Source organism: Engraulis encrasicolus, chromosome 14, assembly GCF_034702125.1.
Source record: "Engraulis encrasicolus isolate BLACKSEA-1 chromosome 14, IST_EnEncr_1.0, whole genome shotgun sequence".
NCBI lineage: Eukaryota > Metazoa > Chordata > Actinopteri > Clupeiformes > Engraulidae > Engraulis > Engraulis encrasicolus.
Window position 1 is genome coordinate 54,794,330 of NC_085870.1, and position 17,500 is coordinate 54,811,829.

The following is a 17,500-nucleotide window of genomic DNA, read 5'->3' on the forward strand; positions in this document are numbered from 1 at the left end:
CCTTCGTTTCGTCTAGCTTGTTGTTAAGGTGAAACATTACCAAAGTTTCATTTCCTCATGATTTCGGCGGGCTTCTCGGGCGTCTTGCCTCTTTAATTATCTTTCAGAATCATAGCTACTTTCTCTACCGCACAGTGCAGCACACATTACATTGTCACAGGTTCACAAAAGGTATTTTTTTCAAACAGAAAGGACATTAAAAGTAGCTTGATACTTTCTACTGAAGAGGTTTTGGGCACAAAAACGAATGCCTAAAAACAGGTGGGAGCTGTAGGCCCGATAGGAGGTAACTGACGCTTCCTGTCAATGCATGCTTTGCTCCGCGTTGTCCGCTCTGCATTACACAAACCATGTATTATCTGTCTAAAATCCCTCACCTTTCCACAAAACATTTTCTCCCGTTGCCATTGTCAACACTCAACAATCTCTTAACGAGAAAGCACTTTCTCTCACCTGCCACTCGGTCTGCGTGCTTGTTTGAATATCGGCGTGTGTATTCGCCTAATAGCACTACATGTGTGTGTGTGTGTTTGTAGGAGGAGGAGTTCTACGTGTGTATCTACGCTGATCGTCATGGTGACTATGTGATGTTCCATCACGAGGGGGGCGTGGACGTTGGGGATGTGGACGCTAAAGCTCAGAAGCTCCTGGTTGCTGTCGACGACAAACTCACAGAGGAAATGGTTACTCAGCAACTACTGACGCACGCCCCGCCCCTCATCAAAGAGTAATAATCATTATTATTACTTTTACTACTACTATCATTATTATTATGATTATTACACTCAGTGTAATATACACTGTATGTGCTATATAATGTCTGGGTGTGTGTTAGTAGGCGGGGATGGCCTAGTGCAGTGGTTCTTAACCTTTTTTCCTTAACACACCCCCTTACCTGTGCCCAAGACAAGCCGTGCACCCCCAACCTAAACTTGTACACGAATCTACGCACTAAAAAAGGATTTAAGTGATTAATTATAATGATTCTTGCTTGAGACATTAATCAATACCTTAATGACTTTATATGGGGACCAGAACATGTTTTAATTCGCTCTTTGAAATGGCCTAATTATACTGTTCACTGGCAAATTTTGGTCACAACCTCAACACAAACAAAATTCCGCGCACCCCCTGAAATCTCTGGCGCACCCCCAGGGGGTGCCCGCACCCCAGGTTAAGAACCGCTGGCCTAGTGGTTAACACATTCACTACCAAGTCACGTAAAAATATGTTTAGCCTCCCATGCGTTGGCTGCCAAACCGTAAAATTACGTTTTTACTGGGTTTTGTTATTGGATTCTGAATCTACACATCCTAATGCACATTCTGTGTGATTTTTGTAATAATGTGATGAACAGAGCTGACATAGATCATGAAAACACCTACAAAGTCAAAACTCCTACAAAGTCAGGATCTGGATATTTCATCATCTGTGCATTTTATTACACACAGTATTTGAGTTTTATTAATAGCGAATCAAACCGTCTCTGACCACTTCCTGATCACGTCACGTCTCCATTTACTTCCTAGACCATCAAAACAAAACATGTCCTGTCAGCACAGCCCTTGCTAGCTAGCCTGTTCCTAAACATATGATGGAAGGATAAGGAGTTTTGCTGCCATCAGGATAGGTGTAAAATGGAAGGTTGTAATGAAAAACAGCATGTAACACAGCAGGAAGTAACCTACTTTTGGGTGACTACTTTAGCACGTCTACTTTTATCTACAGAACGAAAACTGCCAGTCAAGTGACATTAGCTAGCTAGCATTTCAGATGCTCTGAACTGCCTGACCAGGTGATTTTTGCATCAAAGTAGTTTACTTGGAAGGTACTGGAGTTGTTCTTTGGGCAAGAAAATGCATTTAGACCCGCAATTTAAACTCGGAGAGTCAGAGCGCACCCCTGACAAAAAAGGCTTTATCTCAGTTCGAATGTTCAAAATCGCTATTTTTACCTAAACCAGATGCGCGCTTAAAGTGAAATAACTTCGGAATGAAACAAGCTAGAAACAAACCGTAAAAATATACAGACAGCTGAGTCTTTGGGCTTTCAAACAAGCCCTGACATGTGTCTGTGGGTTGAAGACAAAATATTCGGTGGGTGTTCAAAAAATGACATAAAATGATGAAATTGTCTGGGAGTCTATGGTTAAATTCCAAAAAAATGGCTGGTATAGAATGTGTTAAGGAGGTGGGCTGTAGATCAGAGGGTCAGCTCCATCTGTGGAGCCTTTCTCCGGCTGGCTCTCCTCTGACATTGTGAGGGAAACGCCACGAGACTCCTTAAAATACAAAGGTCCCTAGTATCCCCAAAAGGCCAAGCGAGTTCAGGGTCCATACATCTGTGTCCACTTCTGAGCAGGGTAGCGCCAACTCTGGCCACACAAGCTCCAGCATGCGAGCAGGTATCAACTGCTCCCTGGTTCATCAGATCTGGTCCCAAGTCTCCCTCTACATCTGACCCCTGACCCTTGATGGCGAAAATTAAACAAACTCTTAACCGGCTACTGAGACTCATTAACCGGTGGTTAACCGGTAATCTTAAATGATCCAACGTTTGCGTGCCTGATGGGCACGGCACTGATATTAAAAAAAATAATTCACATAAGCTTTTTTTTTTTTACTGAGCAGACAGGACCGGTCATGTCCAGCCAGTGTTGGCAGATGGAAAATGCTGAATTATCGTGCCAAATGATCGTTTTTGGGGGCTTTTTGGGAGGTATTTCTTATTAGAATTATTATTATTATTATAACCAGTTAACCGGTGGCAGAAAATCGTAACTGGTCATCATTGATCCGGTCGACTATCGGTTAACCGGCTACCGGTTAACATCCCTAGTCCAGGGACTCAAAAGTCAGGCGGCGCCACCGTGAGATGTGGACATGTTGTTGTGCTGTCTATTCCCACTACCATGACAGTGTTTTTTTTGTGTGTGTGTGTGTGTGTGTGTGTGTGTGTGTGTGTGTTTCAGGGTGCTGGCCAACTTCATTGTCGGCCTGTTCAACTTGTATGAAGATCTTTACTTCACATACCTTGAAATCAACCCACTAGGTAATGCTGTGTGTGTCCATGCATGTGTGTGCATGCATGTGCGTGTGTGTGCATGTTGTGTGTGTGTGAGAGAGATATTTACTTTACGTACCTGGAGATCAACCCTCTAGGTAACGTGTTTATGTGTGAGAGATTCTTTACCTCTTTACTGTGTGTCTCCTGTGTGTGTGTGTGTGTGTTTTTAAACAGTGGTATAAAATGTGTTTAGGCCTAGATAAGATAATATGTGTTTTGAACTGTGGTGTCTTTGGAGGTTGTGTATGTTCTTGATGTGGCAGCTAAGGTCTGTGTGTGTGTGTGTGTTTTGCAGTGGTATCATCTGATGGTGTGTTTGTCCTGGACTTGGCTGCTAAGATCGACGTGACCGCTGACTTCCTGTGCAAAGCCAAGTGGGGAGACGTGGAGTTCCCGCCCCCATTTGGCAGAGACGCCTACCCTGAGGTAACCATAGTAAACCCTAACCCTACCCTGAGGTAACTATAACAATCCTAACCCTGCCCTGAGGTAACCATAACAACCCTAACCCTACCCTGAGGTAACCATAGCAACCCTAACCCTACCCTGAGGTAACCATAGTAACCGTATCCTAACTCTCACCCTTCACTGAGGTAACTAAGGTAACCCTCCACCTTACCCTGAGGTAGCCATGATAACCCTACCCTGAGGTATGCTAACTGTCAATGATAACTGTCGTCATTTGGGAAATACTGTCCGGGATGTCCTGAGGTGTGTGTTTACGTGTGTGTGTGTGTGTGTGTGTGTGTGTGTGTGTGTGTGTGTGTGTGTGTGTGTGTGTGTGTGTGTGTGTGTGTGTGTGTGTGTGTTTGTTTACATGTCTGTGTATGTGTGTGTGTGTGTGTGTGTGTGTTTGTTTACATGTCTGTGTATGTGTGTGTGTGTAGGAGGCCTACATAGCAGACTTGGATGCTAGGAGTGGCGCCAGCCTGAAGTTGACCATCCTGAACCCCAGAGGACGCATCTGGACCATGGTGGCCGGGGGCGGAGCCTCTGTGGTGTACAGGTGTGTGTGTGTGGGGGGGGGGGTCTCGCTTCTCGCATATCGGTTGTTCTCTAGGTGGTAATTTGTTTGTATGTGTGTGTGTTCGTCACTCTCTCTAGTTGGTTGCCAATTAGTACGGTTAGATTATTAGATTGCCATGGCTTCCACTTGTCACTGTGAAAGCGAGAGGAATCCTAGTAGCGATGTGTGCGAGAGATTCCTGGTCTGCATAATTACAGCTATCCTCTGCAGCTTTGGGACGTAAAGTGAGCCGCGTACTCAAACTCCATAGCGACCTCTAGTGGTTCTCCCAAAATTTTGCATTGACCTAAATTAGATAGACATTGACTTGGAGACAGTGCTTAATTTGAGCCGGAATATGCCGGAACAGGATCCCCCACCACGTAATTTTGACCCCCCCTGTGTTCCGGGACTTATTTTGGCTGATCCGGAACCTCTCGTGAATTAATAAAAAAATATATAGGGTACTATATTGTAACGGACTACCTCTGCCTCCTCAGGAGTGAGAGCGCAGCATTAGGCCCTATCCCGTGTTCACTACATTTCCCATCTCACAGTGCAGTCTATAAATTGGGTTTGAGACTGTCAGGATCAACAACCACGAGCCGAGTGAGTAAGCGAGAAGGAACCATGAAGTGTGCGCGCCGAGAAGATCACCATTTCTGAATCTTTAAAGCCAGACACTGATGTGCGCTGTTCCAAATTGAGGCCGAGCGTGCACGTCTGCAAACAAGGGTTCGCAAAAGTGCACTACTAATAAAAAAAGAAAAAAGATATTCGTTGTGTTGATCTGAGTTATTTCTTAGGCCTATGTGTTGGTCAGTGTTTTTTTATTCATATTTGGAAAGGTTAGGAAGGCTAAACCAACGGCAGTCTTATTGCTGCCTGGCGCCCAACTCATAACCTTTAAAACTTAAAAATAGCCTGCAGTCGGCTGCACCGTTACAATATGGTAGAGCTGAAGGCAACGCGCACCGACTGAAAAAAAAATCGACATATTTTATCGTTGCAACGCACGGGCATGCAACAGTTAATCATAATTCGACATATTGGATTTCCAACGGGAAAAAAAACCATCTCACAAACCTAGTGTATGAGAGTGTGTTTGTTTGAGTGAAAGGGAGAGGATTCTTAAGTGCTTTTGGGGACTTGTCTCAGAGACGATTTAAATTAGAATAGAGAATCTTTGCTTGTCTGCAAGCATGGAGGAAGCCAAGTTAAAATTTAGCAACATTCCATTGAAGACGAAAGTCGCAACCTCCCCACTTTATTGCAGTAGGAGAGGTCCAGCGTTTGCGTGGCTATTTTGGTGAGGGAACCACAATTGGTAGCCTACTGCTTGTCCCATACATTTAAGAATCATAACTATTTATAAATCTACTACATTTCCATCCCGAGTATCTGATTAAATGTAGGCAACGTGAAGTTGCCCCTCCCTCGTTGTTTGTTCATATGCGCGGATGAGATGGAAAGCCTGGCTGTGCCAAACATTGTTTAAAAGTTTTCATCAAATTTTGGCCGGCACACAAGGTTACTACAAAATTAGTCACATACTAATTTCTAGTGGCATCTGGGCTGCGTTTGGTGCATTGATCAGCCATGTAGCAAAAAAGATAGCCTAGGTGAGAGGATGAGATCTTCCTCGGCTGGCGAGAGCTCGGCATGTGTGTGCGCGCGTTTCCTTTCCTCCCAAGACCCGACAGTTGCTTACAAGTCAATTTGAGCACGAAAACAGCAAAGACAAGGTGATATTTCATACAAATAGGGCCTACATGCTCCAATTAAAACTTTGGCTGGAGGGATTTTCAACCGAACCGCAGTGCGAGCAGACAGTCAGTGTGAAAAGCCAAGTCTACCGGGAAAATCCCCGTCTTCGCTGCCGCTCGCTTACCAGCAGTCCCTTGAAATAGTGAAGTGGCATATTGCAACAGCACATGCGGATTAGCCAAATTATATGCAACAAAGTCACCAACAAAGTGTGGATTTAACGTTTAACAGGCCTATGCCAACGTTGTGTGAATACGGGAAAAGGATAACAATTGGAAAGCCATGCACTGTCCTTTCCATAGGTAGGCTAGTAGAAGACCGCTTCGGTTTCGTTTCACCTCATGAGGAAAGCATAATTTCCATGCACTGCATTTGCTGAAACTAGGCCTACTAAGCATAAAGTTAGCGATCAAACTAAAAATATTGGTTGTTGTTATTACAGCATTTAATAGGCTATGGCTGTTGTTTAAAATAGCCTTTGCATTGTCAACCGTCCCTTGTATTAAGAAACAAAAGTATGGTTCCATATGAGCTGACATGGGACTCAATTAAAGTTAAAATGCAGGGAATTGCATCTAAGACTTTTTTCCGTTTTTATTTGTGCCTCTGTCCACCTCATCATCGCTGTGATGTCATATGTGTTTTGCGTTCCGGTACCTTGTGATTTACAAATTAAGCACTGCTTGGAGACTATGTGCGAAACTCTTCTGTAATTTATCAGGCTTTATCAGGTAGTGACGACAGCTGGGAGAGGAGTTATGGAACACAAGTGTGTGTGTCTGTGTGAATACTTAGTGTGTGTGTGTGTGTGTGTGTGTGTGTGTGTGTGTGTGTGTGTGTGTGTGTGTGTGTGTGTGTGTGTGTAGTGACACCATCTGTGACCTGGGTGGGGTGGATGAGTTGGCTAATTACGGAGAATATTCCGGAGCGCCAAGCGAACAGCAGACCTACGACTACGCCAAGACGATCCTGTCACTCATGACTCGGGAGAAACACCCAGATGGTAATACACAATGGATATAACACACACACGCCTATTAGGGCTGTAACGATACACTCAACTCACGATTCGGTTCGTATCACGATTTTTGACCTACGGTTCGATACACCCCACGATTTCTGAAATATATCTCCACTGAAGTTTGGAAACACTATCACATCAAATCATAAGGTTGTTTTCTGGACTAATGGGTAATAAAACTTTGAAAGGGCGTATCACGATACTGCCTCCTTGTATCACGATACAGTATCGTGACTCTGTGTATCACGATTTCTCGGTTCGATACAATATCGTTACAGCCCTAACGCCTATATATATTAGATGACTCTGGCTCTCATGGCCAGCTCTCTCTCTCTTTGTGTGTGTGTGTGTGTGTGCGCGTGTGTGTGTGTGTGTGTGTGTGTGTGTGTGGTATCGTATATGTAAGGTTCTTTGTATGTGTGTGTCCAGGAAAGGTTGTGATTAGTGTCTGTAAATGCATGCGTGTGTGTGTTTGTCCTCTGATTACATTGTGTGTGTCCATCTGTCCGTGTCCCCAGGTAAGGTTCTGATCATCGGTGGGAGTATCGCCAACTTCACCAACGTGGCCGCCACCTTTAAGGTAAAATGCACACGCACACAAACACTACAAACCCCTAACCTACAGAGTACACAAGCAGGACCGAGTTAGTGCCCAGGGTTATAGAGGGAGGTGTAGAGTCAGTGCCCAGGGTTATAGAGCGATGAGTAGAGTTAGTGCCCAGGGTTATAGAGGGAGGTGTAGAGTTAGTGTCCAGGGTTATAGATCGATGAGTAGAGTTAGTGGACAGGGTTATAGAGGGAGGTGTAGAGTTAGTGTCCAGGGTTATAGATCGATGAGTAGAGTTAGTGGACAGGGTCATCAAGGCTTTGGGACGAGTAGAGGTAGTTTTGTTATGCAGGGAATCTCTCGGAAGAAATGGGTTTTCACAATCTTCTTGAAGGTTGAGTGAGATGAGAGGGAGGCTTCTCTAGTGTGTACCAGTAGGACATGTGGCAACAGTAGGACATGTATTGTCCGTGTTTTTAATGTGTGTTTGTTTTGTGATCTCCTGCCCAGGGAGCTACAACACAAACTGTCTTGAACATGGCTCCTGTCAAATAAGTTAAAACGCTACACTAAACTAAACCCTGCTCTTGTAGCAGCTGGTAACTTATTCCGCCACTGATGGAGTGTGTGTGTGTGTGTCTGTGTCTGTGTCTGTGTGTGTGTGTGTGTGGTGAGACCCGCCAATACTTTCCAGTAGAGCTGTTGCCCTCACAGGTGTGTGTGTGTGGATTTTCAGGGCATCCCTCATGCCATTAAGGAATAGGGATGTGTAAATTATATTGTATAACTATAACTAGGAATTTGTGTGTGTGTGTGTGTGTGTGTGTGCTGTGTGCAGGGTATCTTGGGCCCATTATAGACTATCAGGAGCCTCTAATGTGTGTGTGTGTGTGTGTGTGTGTGTGTGTGTGTGTGTGTGTGTGTGTGTGTGTGTGTGTGTGTGTGTGTGTGTAGGGCATCGTGCGGGCCATTAAAGACTACCAGGAGCCTCTTCAAGAGCACGAGGTTTCCATCTTCGTACGACGCGGCGGCCCAAACTACCAAGAGGGACTCAGAGTCATGGGGGAAGTCGGTACGTGTGTGTGTGTGTGTGTTGACTTCATCTCTCCATGTCTGTCTTGGATGTAGCAATTTCACACATCTAGCCTAACCCTAACCTCAAACTGCAGTTAAATAAAAATATACAAGAATAAAGTGGAGTGAACGAATCCTAATGCTACATCGTCAGACGGCTTCCAGGAAATGCAAGAAACCACCAGGCTATTGGTTGGCTGGCTACATCTGGTCAGCTATTGGTTGGATTGGAATCTAGTGAAGTGAACAGATTCCAATTTTTTTGGCAGCAGTCTACAGAGTGCGCATGCGAACTATGAAATGAAAATGCATTCTGGTTAGGAATTGTGTCCATGACTTCTGCTCCGCAGTCATGTCACATGGTGCCAAGTCATCGCAGGAACATGTCTTCTCTACTGGCATGACCTCATCCTCAATGTACTCAGTAATCTTCCCCTGATTGGCACTTATCTAGCTGACATGAATTGCCCGTGCAGTCAACACTTCTAAGCAGTTAGAATAACTGCAATAACTAATTTTTTTGTAGTCTTTGAAGTTTGTTGAAATTTTTCAATTATGCGCAATGTAATTTTTTTCTACGATGATAAATTACATGTTCGATTGGCCGACGCCTTAAAAAAAAGGTTTCAAACGGAATTTGGTTATAAATGCGGAATTGCACAGAATTTGCACATTTGTTATGATAGTGACAATCCTTTAATTTCGTCATCATTTATCAGTCTAAAAGACACAAAATATGGCCACCATGATGTTATATTTGACCCACGCAACTCGAGGTGATGCGCCAAAGTTCCATGATCCATGTTAGCGCATGTCTCCCTCTCCCGCACTGCATTTCCGATTGTGTCCCATCGCATCACTGCCCGTCAGTACAGTGAAGAAATCTAAAAACTCAACATGCGTTGTCTAGTAAACATGTCAGGAATACCCGCATTTGTTCTGTCTGTCTGTTAAGACACATGCGATGTGACCACAGAGGACGGCTCTCCCAGGGAGTCTCCCCTACCATGTAATAAACAATGAAATCATCCCATGCGAGGCACGAGTTTTGAGTTTCTTACAACAGATGTGGCTGTTGGAAAATGAAAAAGACCATGCTGTGTTCATGTCTTGTTAACATTGCAGGCCAGGAAACATAATGACCACCAGAAAAAGTTAGCAGCAACTTTGGATAAGAGCTGCAGTCAAGTCATCCTCAGACGGGAAACCTCCGTCTCTGAAAACGTGTTTGTGTGAGACGGTAGACGGTTTGCGAGGCTATTTAATGCCTGCGTATAACTTGACTGAAATTTAATGTAATGTAGCTGCACTTTGCAATATAGCCAAACCTATTCCAGAAAAACTGATGCAACCAAACTAGAGCGCAGCAGAAGTGACATTGCCCTCTCATCAGGTCGGTATATGTAAGAAAATATGCGCATGCACATTTAAACTATTAATAACTGGAGTGTGCTGGATGGCTGATGTTACAAAAATGGGTAGGTTATGTATTTCAGTTTTCTTTTCTTTACCTAGTTTTTAACCATTAGTGACTGTCTCTGTCCAGCCACCAGTTCAAACTAAATAACTAAGAAGTAAAATTTTTAATGCTTTATGGCCCCTTTCTCACAGATGATTTTGCCAAATCAGAAAATTACTATTCAAGCTACGTCGGATTCATGCCCTTGTCTATTAATTAAAAAAGGTAGTCTTAAATATCCAGCCCCTCATGTGCAATATTCTGTCTTATAAATATTCATGCTGGTTTCTTATTCTGATTTTTTGTTGTTGTTGTTCTGTGAAACCTAAAATTACATTACATTTTACAATGTACTTTTTTAAAGCATAATTAAAAATAATAATAATAGAAAAATGGTTATTTTGTTCATATTGTGATATAAAATCGTGACTTTTTCTCATATCGCCCAGCCCTAATTTGAAGTCGCATTACATATTTTTGTGCACTTTGGTTGCAGAGCATTTACCCCCGCCTTTCTAAAGCCAGGCATACACTGTGCGATTTTGAGCCCAATTTTGGCACCATTTGTCAGTCGATTTCCTGTTGAAATCTGCTTCCTGTTTGCAGATGTGCCTGAAGATATTGGGTGCGTTCCAATATGCGACCTTGCTTCTTCCACTTGTGCTTGTGGCCTCGTTTTTTTTTTTTAAATTGCAGTAAAAGAGGATGACAAAGGCATGACATAACAATAAGGCACACAGGATGGTGAATGAAAAACAGTCCCCCAAAAGTTGTGGTGGCTAGAAAGACAACTGGGAAACTTTATTGTTTTCTCCACGGAGGAGGGGCCAGGAGGCGGGGTGAGGCCACAAGCACAAGTGGAGGAAGCAAGGTCGCATATTGGAACACAACCATTGGTCGGGTGCAGCAGACCAGCTAGTCTAACCCCAGGCTGTATCTGGCCAGCTATTGGTTGGTTGGCTGCATCTGGCCAGCTATTGATTGACTGCATTGGTGTGGTTGACTGATCTGGCGAATCGTGTGTGTGTGCGTGCGTGTGCGTGTGCGTGTGCGTGTGCGTGCGCGTGCGCGTGTGTGTGTGTGTGTGTGTGTGTGTGTGTGTGTGTGTGTGTGTGTGTGTGTGTGTGTGTGTGTGTGTGTGTGTGTGTGTGTGTGTGTGTGTGTGTGTGTGTGTGTGTGTGTGTGTGCGTGTGTGTGTGTGTGTAGGTAAGACTACCGGTATTCCAATCCACGTCTTCGGAACGGAGACCCACATGACTGGCATCGTTGGCATGGCGATGGGTAAGAGGCCAATCCCCAATCAGCCCAAAGCCGATGTCCACACAGCCAACTTCCTGTTGAACACGAGCAGCAGCAGCAGCCAGGTAACAAACACACACATTTGTATGCATACACACACACTTGTATGCACACACACTGTAAGAATTGTGTTCACAAGTGGAAGATAGACACAGAGGCAGAGATTTGTCAATCATGTTCAGAGTTTACTGAGGATACTCAGGTCATTACAACAATACAGCTTAAGCAGTCATATCATCAGAGAAAGCCACATTTCTGCACTTCAGTTGTCTGTAATGTAGTTTTATTGAACTTGTCTTGTCAGTTTTGATTTGTTGTCCTGATCGGGTGATCCTGATAAAAACTCTCAGACTTTAATGATACTTTTATAGCATACCTTAACAATGGCTTAGTGTGTCTGAACGTACTCTATGTTCAGGCTCTGTGTTCTGTTTGTATCAAATGAGGAATGTTCTTAGGTCTTCCGATAAGGGCACACAAGTTAACTCATTGGCTGCCAGTCATTTTCATAAAAGAGTAACCCACAGTGCCAGAGATTTTTCAGCATTTTGAGTGTTTTTTGGAGTCTCACAGAAAATTGAGTTCTGTGTCTGTCAACACCATACCTATCAAAACACAGATAGACTCTCATCTGTCATCAGAAAAAAACTCTCTCTACCGTTATTTTCATAACGATCTGTTGAAAATAAGTGGTATTCGCCAAAATGCTGACTTCTCACCAAAAAGCTGAGAGAGCGCCATTTGAAGTAGAACTATAATTGCAAACATTTTTGGCCATAATGACATCGTCCTAACAACACCAAACTTATCAGATGCAATTACAGTCTTCTGTCATCTGTAGCCTGAACAAAAAGATTGTTTGTATGATCTTTCCAGCCTTATAATACTGAAATATAATGGGGGGTTGGTTCCAAAACAAGAATGTTGGTTTGTTGCTGGCATGCACGATGGATCATGGTAGCAGGTGCACAGTGAACTCCGTAAACTCACAGAAATGCTATCTAATCGTCCTTCTGTTTACTTTGTGCTCTCTTCTTGTTGGGGAACGAATGTCCTCCAGTACCGCGTGTGTGTGTGAAGGGGAGGCAGGAAGCCTAGTGCTTCACTGCAGCTTCTTTGGCAGAGCGGACTACTGTATACTATGTGTTTGCAGATGGATGATTACCGTCATCACGTTTCTGCTATGTGATCTTGTCTGATATTGTTCAATTTTCTTCTGATAAAGTACGGATCACATATTCAACATTTCACAAGCCGATTGGAGTGATATAGGCTTGCTGGTCTGAACCTAAGTGCAACGCTTTCTCATGTGAGCTGAATTAATCTTATTCTGACCAGACATTAGGCTACTCTGTTCCAAGAATCTGCAAACCCCCCTGTCTTTTTTGATGATATAGTAAGCTGTTCATACTATACAGATCTATAAAAACAAGTAACTGTAGAGTGAGTTAAAATACTTGACTTACCAAGGCTCCATTATTTAGGCTTAGTTGTAAGTTGTTAGCGATTTCGAGCTAGCTAACTAGCGTAGCAAACTTTATAGCCAAACATCCCCAACTGAGGTGACTAAACATCACCACCAGTCACCATACTAGTGCATTTTCCTGTTAGATGATCTTGCTGATATTGAGTAGGCTGATCACATATCCAAATTGAAAATGATGCCATACAGATCTTCTCTGGTTGAACATGTTGGTGTATTTTGGGCAAGCTAGCTACAATACCTACTAGATAGATAGCAATAGGGGATTGTAATTTGTTCATGAGATGAAGGTTTTTTTTGTTTGTCAGCCTCTGTCACTGAATTCAGTAGCCTAGCTCCACCTGTATTAAAATCAGAGGGCAAGAAAGTAGACTACTGTCACAGGTGCTTTACTTTCAAAAATGAAATGGTGTGTGCGCGTGTGCGTGTGCGTGTGTGTGTGTGTGTGTGCGCGTGTGCGTGTGTGTGTGTGTGTGTGTGTAGACTCCTGCATCCAGTCGAACTGCCTCCTTCTCTGAGCCTAAAGCTGCAGCTGACGTCACACCAGCCAAGAAGCTGAAACCAGGAGAGACACCAGGTAACAAGCGCACACATGTATCAGGGAAAGTGGAGAGGCAACTGGAGCATTCCTCCAAATGAATGTCCTCCTCACTAGTTTTGATCAAAATAGTATAAAAACACACAGCACTGCTTTTACTGAAAGCACCCATTCACTGCCACTCAAAAGTTTAAGCATATGGTGCCAACCTTTAACATTAATTTTCAATTTTCAAATTTTCAAAGATAAAGTTGTGGCGTTTGATGCACAATAATGCGCGCATGCGCACACACACACACACACACACACACACACACACACACACACACACACACACACACACACACACACACACACACACACACACACACACACACACACACACACACACACACACACACGCACACACACACAGCATCCAAGAAGCTGAAACCAGGTACACACAAATTAATACACAGCCTGAGTAGTGTGGGTGGGGCTACAATTGTCATTGTTATTCTTCATTTTTTGTGTTATCACTGTCCTTTGGCCAGACTCTCTCTCTGTGTGTGTGTGTGTGTGTGTGTGTGTGTGTGTGTGTGTGTGTGTGTGTGTGTGTGTGTGTGTGTGTGTGTGTGTGTGTGTGTGTGTGTGTGTGTGTGTGTGTGTGTGTGTGTGTGTGTGTGTGTGTGTGTGTGTGTGTGTGTGTGTGTGTGAGAGCTCTTCATCTCTGGATTTCTTCATGTTCATTCTCGTTTCTCTCCATCCTCTCCACTCTCATCTCCTCTACTCTGTCCTCTACTATCCTACTCTCTCCTCTCCTCTCCTCTCATATCCTCTCTCCTCTCCTCTCATATCCTCCTCTCTCCTCCTCTCTCCTCCTCTACACTCTCCTCCACTCTAAGTTCTCTGTCCCTTCATCACTCTACCTGCACTCATGGCACCTGTTTCAGGTAAGCATTGCCAACCCCCTCAGCCTGACGAAACTCACACTCAGGTAATCCCCCCCCCCCCCCCCCAGCTTGATCGCCCCCGTCAGACCCCCCACTCCCACCCCCACCCGACTCGGCTAATCCCCCTGTGAGTCCCGTCCCCGCCCATGTAAAGGCAGACATAGCCCTAAACTGTGCTCTCTCTCTCTCTCTCTCTCTCTCTCTCTCTCTCTCTCTCTCTCTCTCTCTCTCTCTCTCTCTCTCTCTCTCTCTCTCTCTCTCTCTCTCTCTCTCTCTCTCTCTCTCTCTCTCTCTCACACACTCTCTCTGCTCGGTGTGCTGTGTGTGTGTGTTTGTGTGTGTTCCAGAGTTTATTGAGCGTGCTAATGAAGTGTACAAAAAGGAGTAGGAACGGTGTGTGTGTGTGTGTGCATGTGTATGTGTCTATGCATGTGTGTGAGTGCACAAATATTTGCATTTGTGCCAACTCCAGATTTCCGGAATGGTGTGACTTGCGCTGCTGTGTCCCTCTCTGTCACACACACACACACACACACACACACACACACACACACACACACACACACACACACACACACACACACACACACACACACACACACACACACACACACACACACACACACACACAGTGGTAGTGAAGAGATAATTTTGTTTGTAATAGTATCGTAAAATGCCAAATAACTGCCTGGGCTATTATTTGTCTGAATCGTGTAAGAAGAGACCATGCTTGTATTTGAGCCTAGGCAACTATTTTGGGCAGGCGATTAATTCCTTCTTCCCTAATTTAAAACTTAAGATTACAGTTATTGAGTGTTGACAGGCAAATTTTGGCTCTCGGGGAGGATTGAGAATAGATCACCTTTCCTTGTTATGGCAATTTAATTCCATGCTTTACAAAATATATCCAAGAGCCTACATCATCTGCGACTACTGTAGCCTACAAAGTACAAACGGCGACATTCTAACATGAGGCCAAGTGCAGCAGTGTGTGTGCAGTTAGTGGAGCTAAGGTGTCAATTATCTAATGATTGTGAAAATAATGATGATGATAATAATAACACAATGAGTAATAATAATAATATTGAAAAACTGCTGAAGGTAATGGTGCTGAGATGGTTACTATGGTAACCAGTGATGATGCTGAGGATGTAACTTTGGGAACCAGTAGTGATGCTGAGGTGATGACTATGGTAACCAGTAATGACTGGTAACTATGAGAACCATGATGAGGTGGTAACTGTGGTAACTAGTAATGATACGGAGGTGGTAACTATGGTAACCAGTAGTGATGCTGAGGTGGTAACTAGGGTAACCAGTAGTGATGCTGATGTGTTAACTATGGTAACCAGTAGTGATGCTGAAGTGGTAACTATGGTAACCAGTAGAGATGCTGAGGGGGTAACTATGAGAACCAGTTAAGATGATGAGGTGGTAACTGTAATAATAAGGGTGCGGGTGAGGGTTCTTTCTTTTGCTTTTGTGTGTGTGTGTGTGTGTGTGTGTGTGTGTGTGTGTGTGTGTGTGTGTGAGTGACTCGGGTCATTTTTTTCTGGCCGAGCTCGGTCCTCAAACGACAGAAAAGTTCTCGAATCCGACCCGGGACCGACACCAATTAAAATATTTGTGTCCGAGCCTGACCGAAGCCCGAGACCAGTGCGATGGGCAAGTAAGATTATCTAGGTGGGCTCCATATTCAACACATTACATGATATTTAGCCAGGATAGGGTAGTAGAAATAGACAAAGAAGATTCTTAGTGCACACACACACACACACACACACACTAGTGACTCTAGTAAAGCATACTTTATCCATTAAATCAAGCACATAGGTGACGGCGCACCGTACCTTATTAAACACACATTGGTGACGGCGCACCATATTGAGTAACAATGGTGACAACGAACCATATCTATCATAAAACATAGGCCTAAACATTAATAGCGGTGCACCATAACACATGCACATGCATTCTTAGACCACAATTAAGACCCATTAACCTCAACAAAGAGGGGAAAAAAGTTGACTGAAACCCAGCTGTTGATTGTGACCCAGCTCAGAACAGTAGTCCAATGCAAACCAACATGGAGTGAAGAGAAGCAACGGAAAAATGTCAGGAAGACCAACAGTCAATTTGATTATTACTGAGTCACACATTTAGAAATAACTAGCAGCCCTGTCATGAATTGGGCTACCACCAGCTAAAAAGGTTTCGGCTACATAGGCCTACCGTGAAGGCTACGTGAAGAAAACATGATATGATATCAAAATGATGCCACGGGGCGGACATAATGAAAGTAAACCTCTCTGCCCCTTGCCTACCTTGACGTCTTTGTAGCGTCTGTGCATATCTCTCTCTCTCTCTCTCTCTCTCTCTCTCTCTCTCTCTCTCTCTCTCGCTCGCTCTCTCTCTCTCTCTCCTTGCCCCTGTAGGGAAGTTGACCCCCCCACTTCTCCCAGATCAAGGCTCTGAAGGCTCTTGTGTGTTGCAGACACAAACTAACCTCTCTCTCTCTATCTCTCTCTCTCTCTCTCTCTCTCTCTCTCTCTCTCTCTCTCTCTCTCTCTCTCTCTCTCTCTCTATATATATATATATATATATATATATATATATATATATATATATATATATATATATATATATATCTCTCTCTCTCTATCTCTCTCTCTCTCCATAGTGAAGGCTACGACCCTCTTCTCCTCCAAGACCAAGGCCCTGGTGTGGGGAATGCAGACTCGTGCAGTTCAGGGCATGCTGGACTTCGACTATGTCTGCTCTCGAGAGGCACCCTCAGTAGCTGCTATGGTTTACCCATTCACGTATGTGTGTGTGCGTGTGTGTGTGTAATATACTATGTAATCTATGAATAACTTTTGTTTATGTGTCAAGCAGTCATAAGTGTGTGTATATGGATGCGTGTGTATATAATGTAGGCTGTGTGTGTGTATTTCTAATGGTGACCATTCTCCTGGTGTCATAGTTGTGTGTATAATGTGTATATATTTGTGTGTGTGTGTGTGTGTGTTTGTGTAGCGGTGACCATAAGCAGAAGTTCTACTGGGGTCACAAGGAGATTCTGCTTCCTGTCTACAAGTCGATGGCGGATGCCGTGCGGAAACACCCGGAAGTGGATGTGCTCATCAGTTTCGCATCGCTACGCAGCGCCTACGACAGCACCATGGAAACACTCAACTTCTCTCAGGTGTGCATGCGTGACTGTGTGCGTGTGCATGCGTGCGTGCATTTTTGTTTGTGTTCTAGATTCATACCCCACCATCATTGTTGAGGGGATTCCGGAAGCCCTA

At 44.1% G+C, this 17,500-nt stretch overlaps 1 protein-coding gene across 2 annotated transcripts in view; it reads left to right on the forward strand.

Moving 5' to 3' along the window:
- LOC134462909 (ATP-citrate synthase) overlaps positions 1–17,500 on the forward strand; it is a 37,264-nt gene that overhangs the window by 8,401 nt on the left and 11,363 nt on the right. The window contains exons 5-16 of one of the 2 annotated variants that reach the window (XM_063216166.1): positions 537–727; positions 2,972–3,051; positions 3,362–3,492; positions 3,954–4,072; positions 6,706–6,842; positions 7,379–7,440; positions 8,362–8,479; positions 11,147–11,304; positions 13,206–13,299; positions 14,145–14,192; positions 16,873–17,014; positions 17,229–17,397. In XM_063216166.1, the coding sequence (XP_063072236.1) occupies positions 537–727; positions 2,972–3,051; positions 3,362–3,492; positions 3,954–4,072; positions 6,706–6,842; positions 7,379–7,440; positions 8,362–8,479; positions 11,147–11,304; positions 13,206–13,299; positions 14,145–14,192; positions 16,873–17,014; positions 17,229–17,397 (1,449 nt within the window). The remainder of the gene's footprint in view (positions 1–536; positions 728–2,971; positions 3,052–3,361; positions 3,493–3,953; positions 4,073–6,705; positions 6,843–7,378; positions 7,441–8,361; positions 8,480–11,146; positions 11,305–13,205; positions 13,300–14,144; positions 14,193–16,872; positions 17,015–17,228; positions 17,398–17,500) is intronic. The other variant, XM_063216167.1, reaches the window with a different exon arrangement.